The sequence below is a fragment of the Octodon degus genome, unplaced genomic scaffold, assembly GCF_000260255.1.
Source record: "Octodon degus isolate 3935 unplaced genomic scaffold, OctDeg1.0 scaffold00057, whole genome shotgun sequence".
In the NCBI taxonomy this organism is placed as follows: domain Eukaryota; kingdom Metazoa; phylum Chordata; class Mammalia; order Rodentia; family Octodontidae; genus Octodon; species Octodon degus.
Window position 1 is genome coordinate 2,214,000 of NW_004524633.1, and position 17,125 is coordinate 2,231,124.

General features: G+C 40.3%; 1 protein-coding gene across 7 annotated transcripts in view; it reads right to left on the reverse strand.

Moving 5' to 3' along the window:
• The window catches only part of Dock7 (dedicator of cytokinesis 7), a 246,024-nt gene that overhangs the window by 111,755 nt on the left and 117,144 nt on the right, over positions 1–17,125 (reverse strand). For all 7 annotated transcript variants that reach the window (XM_023718310.1, XM_023718311.1, XM_023718308.1 and 4 more), the window contains exons 18-23: positions 13,902–14,040; positions 12,699–12,800; positions 9,436–9,522; positions 4,454–4,685; positions 3,012–3,176; positions 1,002–1,171 (exon numbers count right to left, since the gene is read on the reverse strand). In XM_023718310.1, coding sequence (XP_023574078.1) covers positions 1,002–1,171; positions 3,012–3,176; positions 4,454–4,685; positions 9,436–9,522; positions 12,699–12,800; positions 13,902–14,040 — 895 coding nt within the window. The remainder of the gene's footprint in view (positions 1–1,001; positions 1,172–3,011; positions 3,177–4,453; positions 4,686–9,435; positions 9,523–12,698; positions 12,801–13,901; positions 14,041–17,125) is intronic.

Sequence of the window (17,125 nt, forward strand, 5' to 3'; positions counted from 1 at the left end):
ATGGCATGCCAGGGATTGAACTCAGGCCGCTGCGCTCTGCCTAAGCAGGTGCTTTAGTCCACTGAGCTGTCAGGCCGGCCCACTAGAACATATTTATTAATCCTTTCTCATACTCAAATTAACAGAGTAAAATGTCAAGAAAAAAGTGGCTGTTTCTACATAAAGATGTCTTCTTCTTTCTTAATAAAATATACATTTAAAGCAGTTTCTCTAAAACACCACATGGTGTGATTTGCTGACTTTGGTCTTACTGTGCTTTTTTGGTCCATTTTGCTTAAACTCTGAGCTATTTTTTATACTTTACATCTACAAAGTAGAAATGATTTGTTCTTTAAGTATCTGGGGGTTCCTAAAGACAATAATTTGAATAAAATATAGCTGGGTCTCACACTAGATGGCCCTCTTCGTTTTCTGTCATTGTTGATCAGGGCTGAGAAAGGACACAAGACAGTGTGACTCAAGCCCGCCAAAGAGAAACGTAACTGTTGCTAAATAAAACACGTTTCTAACCCTAGTGTCCTTCACACAGTTTCGCTTGCAATGTAGATCTATTACCAATTAAGGAGAATAATTGTTGTTGACATTTTTTGGAGAAGGGGAAATCATAAATGAATAATAACTTATATTTTCTATCTATCAGTTGGTCTTAATTCTACAGAAAGCCAAACTAGCTATTTTTCATATGATATACTATGGTACATGACAGTGAGTTACATGTAACTAGTTACCATGCACAAATTTTAAAATTTGGTGTTTTTAAAAAAGCATACAAACCATTTTGTACCGGCAAACATATTTAACACAAATATGACATGGTGTTTCCTGGTAGAATAGAAATGTATAATTTCTTATTTATTGCTAGCTCCAATAGAATACAAGTGTACAACTCATTGCTTATTAACATAAGTATATCTCAAAATTATGAATAAACCAAAAGCTGGAAATTGCACAGTTGTTGGTAAACTGAAAACCCAACTTAGAGATACATGCCATCAGTTTACCTTACTGCCGATGATAGATCTCACTTCATCGTCCGGTGAAGTGGGAGTCCCAGAAATGTCTGGGTTACTGTTACTCAGGCTCCGAGAGCGGCTCAGGTTAAGGCTTGCAGGTCGCACAGCGGATCTAGCCATTGTGGCATAATGCACAGATCCTCCCAAGCCCCCAGGACCTGGAGACACACAGAAAATAGAACATCATTAAAAATGAAAATGATTGAGAAACAGACCTAAAAAAAACCTATCACTTTACAAAATTCCACAAAGATCATGACCTGCATTTATTTCTAAATAAAAAGCACTATAAACAATTTATAAGATCAACCAATCAAACATGAACTACACACTGGTAATTACACATGATATTCTTTTTACTTTGCACTAAACAAATCTAGGCCTTTACATTGAGCTGCATCCATCCCTAGCTGGGTTCAAACTTGCAATTCTTCTGTCTTAGCCTCCCAGAGTACTAGAATTACAGGTACAGGCATTCTATATTATAGCAATTGACAAAATCATATCAGTTATAAATAAAATCACTTTCTATTTTTCTCTACATGTTAACTGTATAACAAAATTAAATAGGAATCACTCATACACTCTACCTTCTTAGGTATAGTTACACCAAAGACCCAAAACACACTAGCTTCTCTCTTTTTTTTTTTTTTTCTTTTTTTGTGGTACCGGGAATTGAACTCTGGATCTTGTACTTGCCAGGCTTATTCCACTGAGCTATCTCACTGGCCCCTTTCCTCCTTTCTCCAGCCTTCTGCTCCACTGCCACAAATACCTCTTAAACTAGAACTGTCTTAACTTGGGTGTTAACCTTATTTGTTTCATTTAATATAGTCATTTGTTTTATATGTATTACATTTGTTTTATATGGGAACCATAACAAAATGTGAATGGTAATTCTAAGAGTTTAGATCATGAAAATAAGCAAAGAAGTCCCTTTCATTTGACTGAAATCCAGCTTGACATCTTTTAACCATGCCCTATAAATGTAAGTGTCCAGCAGTTATAGCCACAACTTCTCTGAACTTTTATTTACAGAAATCTTTCTGAATATCCTATTTGCAAATGATACATACCTACCAACTAATTAATGTGTATAATCTAGAGGTTAGCACTCACAAAACATGATTCGTCAAAACTGTGGAGCCCTAGCACCAGATATTACATCGTCATATAGTCAGACTCTCAAGTTGTGAAGTTGGAAAGACAAGACAGGACATTATAGATCAGAACACAGCTAATTACATTTCTTTTTTGCAAACAAGTAAAGAAATTCTAGGTCAAAATGACTAGTCAGATTAGCAGTCTACCTGCTTTTCAAAACTAATTGTTAGTTCTATCAGGCTTAACATCACCAACAGTGGGAAAAGGGCACGTATCCTCCACACCAGTGACGAAAGATGACCCGTGCAGACAGACACGCCAACAGTTCGAAAAGTGGGCACAATCATTAACTGAACAACGGTTCAAATAAAAGATCTCCCCACAACTACCACTACTATCACCAGGGTAGGACAAGACAGGTAACTACTTTGACTCCAATACTCTGAACATTTCTAGAAAACAATCTCATACAGTATACTATAGGTTTTATAGTGTTACTAGAGAATTACTGATCCACATCTTTTTAATGCCTAACAGCATTCTGAGTGATAAACACAAGATTCTATTTCAAAAAGGAATGGTAGGTCTGAGGAGATAGCTCAGTAGAATAAGTGTTTGCCTGGCAAGTGCAGTGTCCTGAGTTCAATCCCCAATACTGGAAAAAAAAAAAAAATGGCAAAATGCTTTTGGAAGCATAAGAAGTTAGTCTCAAGGTTCAGATTAAAGAAAGCTGTAAAAATAATGCCGTCCTACAAGGCAACTTACCCTTCACTCCAGCACCTGCACAGTGAGCGCACTGAGTGTTGCTGAACGGCGCAGGGATGACAGTACGTCAGGCTCACCATGCAGACTGAACTTACCAAAGACAGTGTCACAGCAGAAAGAACTACACACCTGGTGAGGGGGAGGTAGGGTAGGTATTTGGTAGGCGAAAAGCATAATAGATATAGGACGCAAGAAGGCTGTTCCTGCCGTGCTGGTCATGACTTCCTTCCAAGTTTTTGTGAAGTCGATTTATAATTGATGCCATGGCTTCAAAAGATGCTTGACCTAGATTAACTTTTAAGAAGAAAAAAACATGTTTGCTTTAGCATTTTTTAAACTCCAAGCTGCACAATGATCTAGGCTTTGCCATCTCTAAATCCTTTAGACATAGCAACTACACATAGTAAGTATACTGCTTTTAGTGCTATATTGGGCTGAGTCAAAAATATTTATTATTAAAATGAGAAAAAACTCATTTTAACAGTTTAACATAAAAATTCTATTGGTTTGATTAATTAGAACGAAAAAATAGGACTGGGGAGATGGCTCAATAGAATAAGCATTTGCCTGCCACGTGCAAGGGTCTGAGTTCAATCCTCAGTTCTGCCAAAAAAAAAAAAAAAAAAAAAGAAAAAGAAAAAAAAAAAAAAAAGAACTAAAAACTATTATCCATCAGATAACCATTATTTTGTAAAACAATACAAAGCCCTTAAGAGAAAATAAATCTATCTTGGGTATCCCTCTTAAGAAGCAACTTCTCGTTCTACAGATGATTGGATATCGAAACACACACTTGTTTACCTTTGTTAAAAATATCAACAATAGACCAGCCAAATAGCTCAGCAGATTAAAGCACCTGCTTAGCAGATGCAGGGGCCGGGGGCTTCATCCCTGGCCTGCTGTGCCAGCCCTGCCCCCTGGACACAGTGACACAGGGACTGAGATTGGGCATGGTGGCACATGCCTATAATCCCAGCTCATGGGAGGCTGAACACAGGCAGATCGCTATGAGTCCAAGCTATGTAGTGAGACCTTGGGGATCCTGTAGACCCTGTACTAAAATACAACAACAAAAAACCAACCAAAAAAACCCCAACAATGAAAACATTATCAGAAATAATAATACAAGCGGGCCAGCGAGATAGCTTAGCAGACTGAGTGCCTGCTTAGGCAAGCGCAGGGACTGAAGTTTGATCCCTGGCACCACATGCGCTGTGGGCCCCACCCCCGGGTGCACTGAGCCGGGATGGAGTCCAGGTGTGGCGGCACATGCCTGTAATCCCAGAACTGGGGAGGCTGAAAATAGGAGGGTCACTATGAGTCCAAGCTGCATAGTGAGACCCTGTATAAAACACATTAAAAATCTGTAACTTGAGAAGTCTGCATGATGTATTTCATACATAAAGTTATCTTGTCATTACAGAAAAGTAAATGACATCTCCAACTCCCAAACTAAGCAATATTCATAGATAACAAACAATATCATGTTCTTTTTTGTTCAGTTACTTTACAAAAGTCAGAAATGTCAAATTATAGATAACATGACTCATTCCCACGCAAAGGTAAATTACCTATTTGGCCAGCAATGACAGGAGGTCTAACAACTAACAAGATCAGTTTATCAAGAAGAAGATGAAGAAATCGGACCACTGGCTCCAACTGAGATGAATTCAGTGCTGAAATACTGCTCTTCAGTTCATTTTCTAGGTTATTTTCCATGATCCGCATGTCCCCAATTCGGATGGGGAACATGTGCTCATCCAGAGCATTGACCAGAGCAAAAAATTTATCAAGATAGGGATCCTACGACAAGAGAATAAACAAAAGCACCACATGTAACAAAATTCTCAAACCTAAGGGAAGACGGATCACTAACATTCATCTTGACTGAGAATGCAACACAAAAAGATGTGCATACAGCTATAAACAATTTCCCATTAACATCTATTTTGGGGGCCGGGGAGATAGCTCAGCAGAATAAGTGCTTGCCTGGCAAGCGCAAGGGCCTGAGTTCAATCCACAGTCCTGCCAAAAACAAAAACAAAAACAAAAACAAACAAACAAACAAACAAACAAAATAACCTCTATTTTCACTTATTATTGTAAAATAGCCACCTCAAATAGTACTAACTACTCATGAAAGATCTTTTCTCTTTAGGTCTGAGTCTGCTCTCTTGGCCTGAGCTCAAGGGCTACTTGTTTCATTTCTTGCCACTTGGCTCCTAGCTGCCATCTCTGTAGCATGGCAGAACACTGCCCCAGACTCTTCGACCTGCGGCTCTCCTGGCCAGCTAGCTGGTGCCAGTGCAGACAGCAGGGTGTGCTGGAGGTCGTGCACCTGGCCTGTGAAGTTAAGACACCTGATGCTACTCGTTTTCCGGGTGGTGCGGCCCAAGTGAATGCTGCAGCTCAGAATGGAGGGATGTGGTGGCAGCGCTCACCCAGAAGAGGGGCTCTCATGTGTCCCCAGCCAGCACCGCCCACTACGAGTCTCTTACACCACAGCACAGTGGTGAGGTGGCACATCATCCTCTCCACAGAGGTCTGCTCCTCAGGCTTCAGGGACCTCCTCTCACCCTAAATTTCTTCTTGGGAGATGCTCTGCAATTGTTCTCTCTGCTGTCATCATAGAAATCTCTTACCTCACTTAGAAGTGAAGCACCTTTAACCTAGTTAACTTCCTTGGCTTCATCTGAGGTACTGGGGCTCTAACCTGGGGCCTCTCACATGCAAGCACGCTATTATTGAGCTGTGGCCCTAGACCCACTTAATAGTTCTTAATCTTAAATTTCTCCATTTATGTTACTGGTACATTTGCCTCCTGCCTGTTACTATTTAACTTCCTTCTGTGCTGCCAGCAGAACTAGAGTTGCTTATGGCAAGACTGTGCCAGGCCCCTGGATAGAAGCTTATACTCCCAAGCTCCTCTGCACTTCAGAATACCCACACACTACAGAGTTCTGAACCCGGAGATGGGAACAAAAGCCTTTGGAACTCTGGGGAGGTTTTTATTTACTTAGCAATGAAGACAAAGCTTTAAAAAAAGAGAGTGATGCTGCCCAACTTCTCATGTTCCATTTGTATTATTTAAATGCTTAAAATTCTTTATATCAAAGAGACAATTGTATTCAGTTGATCCTGGCTGATCAGCTCTTTCTTCTGGTGGTACAAGGGATTGAGCATTAGGCCTACATACTAATTGTATCACCATTCGTTTTCTTATTTTTAGGCAGGGTCTCACTAAGTCACTACGTTGCCCAGGTTAGCTCAAACTTGCAAATCTCCTACCTCAGCCCCTCAGAGTGCTGGGATGACAGCTGTGCAATCAGTTCTTTTCAAAAAATTTTAATACACATTTTTAAATATTGTAATATAGCAAGTATATTTCAAACTGTTACAAGAAGCATAGAACACTGTAACAAATATTTATTACTTTAATTGGTCCTTTACTCATTAAATTAAGAGAATGTAGCTTAATTTAATAAATAAGATTTGTTCCTTTTTTATGAGAATATATTTATTGAGAGAAAGAAAGCTCCTGTCCTGAGAGAGGGACAGGAGAGGGGCCCGAGCGGGTAGTTTCCCCCCAAGATTTGTTCTAATAGTGTCTGTGGACGGGATGCCTGCATCTTGTACAATGAATAACCACTGAGACAACAATGTGCAATGTATTTACTATTGAAACTGTTCTACTGATTGGTTTTGAAACTGTCTCATTGCTATTTGTTTCTCAATAAAATTATTTTTAAAAAATAAAATAAAGGGCCAGGGAGATAGCTCAGAGGCATAAGTGCCTGTCTGACAAGCGCAAGGTCCTGAGTTTGATCCCCGGTGCCAAAAATAAAAATAAAAATAAATAAATAAAAAAGATTATTAGTATCTGATGAATTTGTTTTACTTAGTTGCAAAATTTATGAACATTTGCAATTTGGTCACCAGGACTGGGAATGCCCAGATGCTACACACTTGGCTTTTTTCCTCCCCCATGTTGTGCAGGTTCTGAATCAGCTATAGAACTTACTGTGCCCCAAATTCTTGTGTGTGTGTGTGTGTGTGTGTGTGTGTGTGTGTGTGTGTGTGTTACAGGGAAATGAGCTCAGACCCTTGCACTGTACGGCTGAGCTATGTCCACAGCTTCCAAAATCCTTTGTAATGTAAGACAACACATCTATGAATCTACCTCCATAAAAAAAATTAGGAGGAAAAGACCAAGGTACTGACAACTCTAAAAAGAGAAAACAATGGTTAGAGGAAAAGGCAAAAAATAAGCATCATCGTGTATTTGCATATTTAAGCAATGGAATATGATATTAAGAATTCATGTACTGAGTTGGGGCTATACTTCAGTGGTACAGCTCTTGCCTGATAATCACAAAGGTCCCAAGTTTGATTGCTGGCATCAGAAAAAAAAAGGACTTCATCTATTAAAGGAACTATGCTTCAAGGTTAAGAATTCTAATCTTTTCCTCAAGCAATGGTAAGATGCACCGAAAGTGTGGGAGGCATTCACAGCAGACAGGAAAGCCTCTGAGTCCTCCTGTCACTGGCCTATGTGTGCAGTGCTAACCAAAACCCACAGTCCTCTGGGGACTGCATCTCTATTGAGCTTGCCCAGCAAGGGACATGTCACACATGCCACTCTGGCTGCCTCTGCGACTTCACTAGGTGCAGACTCTTGGCCTCTTCTGTGAACTTCACCAGTACCTCCTTCTGTTGACCCCACTTCCCATGGCTGTGCTAAAAGAAACTGTTCAGTGGTACAGCTCTTGTCTGGTAATTACAAAGGTCCATTCAGAGCTGTACCGTAGCTGCTGTGCTCCTAACCTGGTCCTCTACCCTCCTCTCTCAGGGTTTCCTGTTCACTTTCAACTGTGCTCACAGCAGATGACCTGCCAGTCCTCTGACACAGACGACCAGCACTCTGCTCCGCCATCTGACTAGAGCAGCTGTCCAGCCTACTTTCCCTGTGTGGCAAGTGCCCTCTTACCAGTGTGACGCCTCAGCCTGGCAGAGCAGTCTCTCTTGTAGCTGACTTATCCTGGCAATGTGTCCAACATGCACTAAGTATACTGTCTATAATTACTTTTACACTTTTCCCTATTAACTACTGAAGGGAAGGCTCTTTTCCTGACTGGTAATATCCCTATTCTTATCAAGCTTATAAAAGAGAATACATAATAAATAAATGTATGTGTACAGCGCGTGCGTGCACACACACACACACACACACACACACACACACTTCGGTAATAAGTGTGGGGGCAGCCACCAAAGTGACAATGTCTAAATGAGTATATCAAGAAGCTAACTTTCTGAGGTGAGGAGAAGCACATAGAAAGAGAAGTAAAATGAAAGCCAGGAAGAAATGCCTTCCAGTCAGAGAAAAACTATGAATTAGTATCTTTAAGCACTTGGCATGTTGAGCCAGCAGAAAGCCCTGCCCACTGGGCTTGTGTGGCCCAGGGAGCTGAGGCTGGCTGCTGGGCCCAGCAGAACCCAGATCGAGGCCCAGACCTATGGGGAGGACCCTCGAGACATGGAGGTGGCAGGAGGTATCTTGGGGGAACTAGTCTTCCTGGAAGACCCCAATACATGAAGGGGAGGTGCCCAGATAGAACTCAGGGGAACTAACTCAAATACAAATTCCCAGTTCACGATCTGCTTTGTTATATAGCTATAATGTTTGCTCCTATGGTCTAAAGTACAAACCATTAGTTACTAAGGCTTGTTGATTTCTAAATTTCACTAGTTGTTACTATTATTGCTACTGTACTACTGTAAATAGAATACCATATCTGCCTTAAACTACATGTTCTCCCGTGGGTAATAACATCGAGACGCGCTTGGGTAGTCACCTCACCAAAGCCCTCCACTGGAGGACAGAGGACAGTGCCAAATGGAAAGCAATAGCCACTCTCAATCACTAGAGCAGGCAAAACCTTGGGACACACACAGAACAAGGCTCTCTGACACAGGAGAGATGCCTAAAGAGCAGGCTGGCACAGAGAGGTTCTGGCTGCAGTGCTACAGCTACCTAGGAGTGAATTTTCAAGAATTTGGCATGTTCCAGAAACAGAATGCACAAGAATTTGGAGCAAGTGATTGCTAAAAACTCTTTCCATCTGAAATGCCTGGGTCTATGAGAAGTAAAATTTGAGTTGGATGATAGTTTTCAAACTACTTATTCTGGAGCTAGGGGGATGGCTCAGTAGAATAAGCACTTGCCTGGCAAGCACAAGGACCTGAGTTCAATCCCCAGTTCTGAAACAAACAAACAAGCAAACAAAAAACTACTTATTTTGCCAGGTACCAGAAACTTAGAACCATGTCACTTAATTGTTCAAAATAAAATCAATGAAATTTTATGAAGCAAAATATTTGCTTATGGTGACTATTTATGACATTTTGCTTATCCTTTAAAAATATAATAAATCTACATGCTTTTAATTGTTATGTAATTCTACAAATCTGAAGCAGAGGATAAAACTGATAGAAACAAGATATATTTTCCATTCATTCAAGAAAAACTTGATCATAAACCCCTAAAACTCACTTGCGTATGGACAGATGAAACAGCAACAACTTCCACGCTAAACACGCCCTTGTGGTTATCCACCCACTTCATCCCAGGCAGAGGGACCTGAAAGAGGGAATACAGTGATCACAATGCTTAAATAAATCATGAATTCAGGAAACAAAAGAGTACATCAATGAGAAAAAAAAATCTGTAGAAATATATTTATAATCATAATACATTTTAAAATAAATTTAAATTTTCATTTCTTCATGAACAATTTCTACAAAAGAATTAGGAGGCTCAAGAAACAAAATGAAAACACCTCAAACTTCTCTACTCCCAGAGACATCCCCCTTATCATTCCAACACTTCCTCTATAGACATTTTTTCTATAGACATTTTCATATATTCCCTTACACAGTTCCCATCATATTTTGAAACCTGTTTTTCACGTATTATATATTGTGCATCTTATTTTTTGTCAATAAATTCACACTCAACACCATTTTAAAGGTTTACAATGTTCTATTTGTTTATTTTAAACATTCTTCGTATTTTTTCATTGGGCATTAAAACATTCACAAGCAGAAGAACTCTATTCTAAGGATTAAAAATCTTTTTTTTTTTTTTGAGATGCAAATTGCCAGAATATCAAATAAATTAGGTCACAAAAATCATTTTTAAAATTAGGGGTTGGGGAGATGGCTCAGTAGAATAAGAGCTTGCCTGGAAAGCCTGAGTTCAATCCCTGGTTCCGCAAAAAAAAAAAAAAAAAAAAAAAGTAATACCTAAATTCCCTCCATCCTTCTTACTAAATACAGCTAACGACCCCCGGAGCGTGATGTTTAAAGTGCACAAGGAGGTTGGAAGAGCTGGGCCCTCTGCGAGCAAGGACACATGACTACTTCTTGGCCTTTACTTCTGCTTTGCAGATCCAGGGCTGGGTGCGAAAGAAACTAGCAATCCAGAAAATCTGACAGACAGGCAGACAAAGCCCCAAGGGAAGGCTGCTCTTAGCCAAAGCCAACCCTCCACCAGTCCAAAGGGAACAAGTGGGCTGCCATCCCCCGTGCACACACACTGGCTGGCAGGGAGGCAGCAGGGGTGCCCCTCTGCCTACCCAAGCCACACGTGTGAAGCGGCATCTGGTAGGAGCCATCCTCTTCTGCACACAGCCAGGCCCCCTGCCCCCCAATGTGGAGGTCGAGCAGGGGGCAGGGCAAAGGTGTCCAGGGAGGTCAGAGAGGCCGGGTGGGGAACCTGAATCCACTTCCTCTGATGAAGAGCCACCCACCCAGCTCAGCCTAGGGAGTGAAAGGAGAGGAGTGGGCAACGAGGACCTACACCTGGACCTTAACACAGCCTCCCTTCTCCAGTTAAAGCAGAAAGTCTTGCAACACAGCATCCAATGTCCAGAATGTAATCGAAATCCATGCACCATAAAAAGGCCACGAAACTCTCAATTTAAACAAGAAAAGACAGTCATTAGGCATCAGTGCCAAGAAGACACATGTTGGGTAAGTCTGAAACTAAGTATACATACTGCCAACCGGCCAAGCCCTCCAATACTGGGGATTGAATTCAAGGCCCTCACTCTAAGTTACATCTCCAGTCCTTTTTCATTTCTCCCTTTTTAATCGCTTGTTTGTTATAGGGTCTCATTACCAGCTCTGACTGACAGTGATCCTCCTGTTTGAGCCTCCCCAGTGCTGGGATTACAGGCATGCACCACCACGCCTGGTTTTGATGGCCGGCACAGTGTGCCCAGAGTTCCCCAGTTGGCATGGCATGCAGTACCAGGAATCGAACCCGGATCCTTGTGCTTGTCAGGAGGTGCTTAGACTGCTGAGCTACCTCTCCAGTTCTCATTTTTATTTTGAGACAGAGCTTTATTAAGTCGCTAAATTGTCTAGACTGGGCTCATGCTCGTGACTCTCCTGCCTCAGCCTCCCACAATGCTGGGATTATAGTATATATTGCTTCTTAATGTCATCATTAAATTACACACCAACAAGGATATAGCTCAACGGTGCAGCACCTGCCTGGCTAGTGCAGGATCCTGAGTTTGAGTATCAGTATCAAAATAATTAATAAATAAATCATACAAAAGTTTTAACTTAATGGGTTTAGTACATGTATCAGTCAATCAGACTACAGTGTAGATTTATAATCAAATACAAATATAGTCATATTTTTAAAATTATAGCATATTTAGCATAGTAGCTAAAAGGAAACTGGCTTATTAAGAAAACTGACTTTGTATATGCAAACCAAGTGCAAACAAATCATACTTCCAAGAGAATGTACTCTGTTTTCACTTACACATTCAATTTCAAAAAGATACTAAAAATATATTCTCTTCCTTCAGTCTTAGTAAAATATGAAGTCTACTAAAACAAAAATTTATTTAATAAGCATCTCATGTTTTAATAAGAAAGTTTTCCAAGCCTACCTTTGAGTTTACAGTTCATGTATTATTTTAATTTTCAAAATATGCATTTTTTGGGCTGGTGAGATGGCTCAGTGGTCTAAAGCACCTACTTAGAACAAGCTTAGCAAAGCACAGGGACCGCGGTTCAATCCCCCAGCACCACATGCCAGCCAGCCCCGCCCCCAGGTGGGCTGAGCTGGCCACACACACACACACACACACACACAAATAAATAAATAAATAAATTTTAAAAATATTTTTAAAAAATGCATTTTTTTTTAAAGTAATGGTCTACAGGGTCTACAGGTCTCAGGGTCTCACTGTATAGATCGGCCTCCCACTCAGACTCCCGGTGATCCACCTGTGTTTAGCCTCCCAAAGAGCTGGGATTACAGGTACATGCAACCACACCCAGTCTCAATCACCCTCTCAGCAAGCTCTGGGGGAGAGGCCTGCAGGTCAGGCAGGGATCAAACGCTGGCCACTGCGTCTGCCTAAGCAGGCACTTTAATCCACTGGGCTATTTGGCTATTCTTTAATATGCTTTCTTTTTTACTCCAAATGCCTTTAGGGCAGGTTTGTCTGGCTTGAGTTGTGGGGATTGAACCACAGCAACCTGAGCCTTACTGCTTTGTTGCAGCAGCCACTTAAAAAACTGAGCTAAGGGGCAGGCCCCCCAATATGCTTTTTTTAAAAAAGGATAAACGCATCTACGTTTTATATAAGGAATTTTAATCATCAGAGTAATCTGACTTCATTATTTGCATCCTTACAGATAGAAGCAATATGCTTCACTTGCTGAAGTCATCTTTGCAAAGAGAATCACGCTTCATCCCACCCAGAATCCCGCAGCTGCATGGACACTGACCTCAGGGGACAGCACGGAGTACGCCTGGGGAGGCTTCTCCAGGGATACTGGTAGGCAAAACTGGCCAGTCTTCAACCGTCCATTCTGAAGCATCGGGATCCACTTGGAAATGAAAAACAATCACTCTCAACTTAAATTAAATATTTGTTATAAAAATAGCTTCTCAGAAAGTTGGTTTATGACTTGGAATGTCCCAAATTTGTCCCCACCACCATACATTAAGAGATTAGTTACATAAATAGTAATAAGAGGCCTTCATAATTCCTCTAAGGAATCATTTTCCCAAAACAATATCACTGTTAGCCATACAGTGTGTAATATAAAGGATCATTATTATCTAAAGAAGAGTTCATCCTGCGAAAAGCCCAAAAAATGAATCAATTTTAAAGATGAGGTAAGTTTTAAAATAGTGAAAGGTTTGTTTAGCCATGAGTGCTGAAAACAGCACTGACGAGAATTATTTTACTTATTTATGTAGTACAGAGTCTACACGGTCTCTACACAGATCAGACTCATAGTGATCCTCCTGTTTTCAGCCTCCCATGAGGTGGGATTACAGGTGCGTACCACCACACCCAGTATCGATCGCCATCTCAGTGTACCCCAGGGGTGGGGCCAGCATGGCATGCCAGGGATCGAACCCCAGTACCTGCATCTGCCTAAGCAGGCATTTTAGCCCGATGAGCTATCTGGCTGACCCTTTATTATTTATTTTAGAAAGCTTCATACCATAAATGCAAGGGACAAAAAGTGAGCCAAATGTCAATTTTTCTCTTTTGTGTAGAAACACGATTTTTCTGACAAAGTTGCACAATACATTACTAGGATGTCCCTCATCTCCACTGTACCTCTGCAATTCAGTCACGATTTTTAAAAACTACTCAAGCTTTTAATTTCTTTTCTAAGTTTCTTTTAAATTTGTTTTACAATCAAATTTTTTTTTCCTTAAATTTGTATTTATATTGCACTGCTAAGTAAACTCAATAATTAGAAACAACACCTTAAGTATTTAACTTAAGTAATTAATTGCTTAATTAGCTAGCTGCACTAATGAGCACTTTCTTGTTGTGAAGACTTTTCATTTCCGATGCAACATTATAGCCACAGGGAATCAAAGAGTATTCAAGGGATAAGAAACATTAACTATATCTTATAAATACTTTCAGGATGAAGGAACTAAGCATTCAACAAAAAAGGACTTACTGTGTATCCAACAGGGGTTTCAAGAGGAGTATTTTGTTTTTGTTGACAACTAACATGATAAAAAGTAAAAAGTAAGTGATGATGGTCAGTTAAAGTTGCAGGGAGTTTAACTTTGATTTCTTCATGAAAATCAGGAGACCTTGACATAAAAAAGAAAACAAATAAAAATCAATAGTCAGTAATTGTTCAAAATAAATATTTACTGCATTTGTATGCTTGAGTTATTTTAAACTTAATTTTAGATTCATGCTTCATTTTTCCCTTTAACCAAAATATTTTCCTTTATTCCCAATCTCCAAATAATTAAATCCTACTTCCAGAGGAGGGAGCTGCCACTGTTTCTGAGAATTCTCATCCCATTTTTATTAATGGACTTAGTAGAACTACTATGTAAAAATTAGTTATTATCCCCTTCATACTGAGCTCTCCATTACACTGGAGCCTACACACAGGAGGAGATTACGTAGGGCTTCATTTATGAACCATTTCTTACACATAGAGAAAAAAATAGTGAGCTGCCTGTGTATATTTTAAAACCACCCTACAGAGAAGTATTTTCATTTTGTAGTACAGTTTCATACAAAACTAATCTGTATCACCCTTTTTAAAAGGAGAAAAGGGGTATCTCTAGATACCAGTAAGTTGGGTTCTCTGTGGAATGTCTTGTATCAATTATTCCACTGTGAGCAAAATTTAAAATGTCACCAACACATGGGCCACTTTTTGACTGAGTTAAGGGGCGGAGGGTGGAGATAAAAATCAGGAATGACAAGAAACTGCATTTGTGCCACAGGTTAGACGTGCTCTTAGACACTCTGCAAACAATCGATTTCAGGATCTTCTGTTTCAATCAGTATTTACTCAGAACGGCCCAAGGGCATTCTGATAGGAAAGCACAGCTTCTACTCAGGGTACACAGCTGGAAGGGACAGAACCCTGGCACCCGACCTTCCACACACAGTTGCTATCTCTCAGAATTATACCCAATGGAATCCAGCTCTCTTCACGGCGGGGGCTAGCATGCCCATTAACTCTTCTTTCTCAGATGCTGGTCAGTCAAATATCCTTCTCTCAAAGAAGTCTCAAAAACCTTTTAACAGGTTTGGATTTGGCCACAGAAAGTGCAAGTGGGGGGCCGGGGAGATGGCTCAGTAGGATAAGCACTTGACTGGCAAACTCAAGGATCTGAGTTCAATCCCCGGTTCCGCAAAAAAAAAAAAAAAAAAAGAAAGTGCAAGTGGAACCAGACTTTAAGTAATGTTGACAAGAAAGAGAGCCAATATTAGCAAACCTGAGAACTTGTTAACTTTGGTGAGGAAAAAAGAGATGCTGTGCATTTTACTACTGATCTCATCAATCATTACCAAACTGGGAAAAGCTGAAATTGTCAGCGATGTCAGATGGACTGTCATTCTGATTCCATGAGAGCTGAGCGCAAATATAATAACCTATTCCCAAAACAGAGAAACTTTAAAAAATGACCACTTTCTTAATCAGTGTCTTTTCTGGTCTGAACAATGTGGTTCATCACTTCCTGAAGCCACACAAGGTGAAGACTTGTGAAAAATTAAGCAGCTATAAGAATTACTCATTCAGTTAAATAGGTTTAACTGCCCACCTTCAAGTTACAGATTGTATTAGTTTAGTGGTGATCTTAAAGATAAATGTACAATAATCCTCAAAAAGTATATAATTCAGTAGGAACACAAGAAAGACACAAATACCAATAGCGATGCTATAAAACAGAGGTTGGCAAACTATGGTTCATGGGGCAGATCAAGTCCACGATCAGGTTTTACACAGCCTGCAAATAGTGGTATTTACATTTCTGAATATTTTATTAGATGTGAAAATTACATATAATTCAAATTTCAGTGTTTGTAAGTACAGATGTACTGCAACACAGCCACCAATTTACTTGTGACCTTATTACTTATGGCTGCTTTTGTGCTATAATGGCAAAGTTCAAAGGTTACTAGACAGGGTCATGTGATCAGACCTAAAAGATACACTACTATCTAGTTCTTTGTAGAAAATGTTTGCCAACCCCTGATATAAAGCATACCGATTAAATACTTTAAGAACAGATTGACTAGATTACTTCACGTTTAAGCTCAAGGAATACTTCGGAGATTGTATTCAATATGGGCCTTAAAAAGTGAATAGTGGCTCAACAACGGGAACCATTATCATAAAAGATCTAAGACAGGCCCAGAAATAGCTCAGAATGTTTGCTACTGAGGCCCAAAGAAAATCCTCAAGACTTAAAGGTTGACTGTATTACAGAACAAAAGAAAGCAAAAACATCTTAAATTTTAAGCTAGAGTAGCTACAAAAAATGGTGGTACCATTAATAAAAACAGAAAGACAGAGGCAGGGTCAGAAAAAGAGTCAGCGATAAAAACTGAGACGTCAGCAAGGTGCCCACATAAATGAGTGTGTCCAGGAGGCTGGCGGCCCGTGCGCCAGAAGGCAAGCTAGGCCGACTCACCGGAGCAGAGGCGCGCTCACTGGCGTGAACATGACAGATGCCTAGCAGGTTATTCAGGGACAGAATGCACTGAGAAAGAGGGCTCAGAGCAAAGCTGTAGTGTTTTGTGTGAAATGCCTATTTTAGGGGAAAAAGAACAAGTTAGATCCCCCCAAAAACGTAAGAAGTAGAAGGAAACTGAGATACATACAGCTATCAAAACAAAGGGGAGAGAAAGCTTTAAGGAAGGCAAGGAAAACTCACACTAGACAATGACAGTGGGGAAACTTTTCTGTTTCGTCAGTGTAAAAAAATGTAAGTTTCTTTCTGAGACGTGATGAAACTAATGAGTGGGGACCTGGAAGAGAAGGGACAATTCAGCCACACTTCAGGCAGTGGACAGCTCAGCCTAGCAGAGATGCAACTCAGACTGAGCAGAGCGGGGACACCACTCTGTGTGAGACAGAAGAGGCAGGTGAGTAGAGAGGAGTCAAGGTAAGGATCTCAGCTGGACAATCATAAGTAATTTAAGACAGGAATGCAGAGGGAAGCAAACAGAAAAGCAGGAGCTGGAGGAAATGACTGAAGCTACTGTTACACAGAGGGGAAACTATGTAAAATGAATTACAGTAGCCCCATCAGAAGATACGATTACATAAATTTACAATAACTCTGATTAGTGTAATTCTGTGATTTCTCCAACATTTAATAATCCTCTCAAAGTAAATCAAAAAATAAACATTACCAAAGAAAG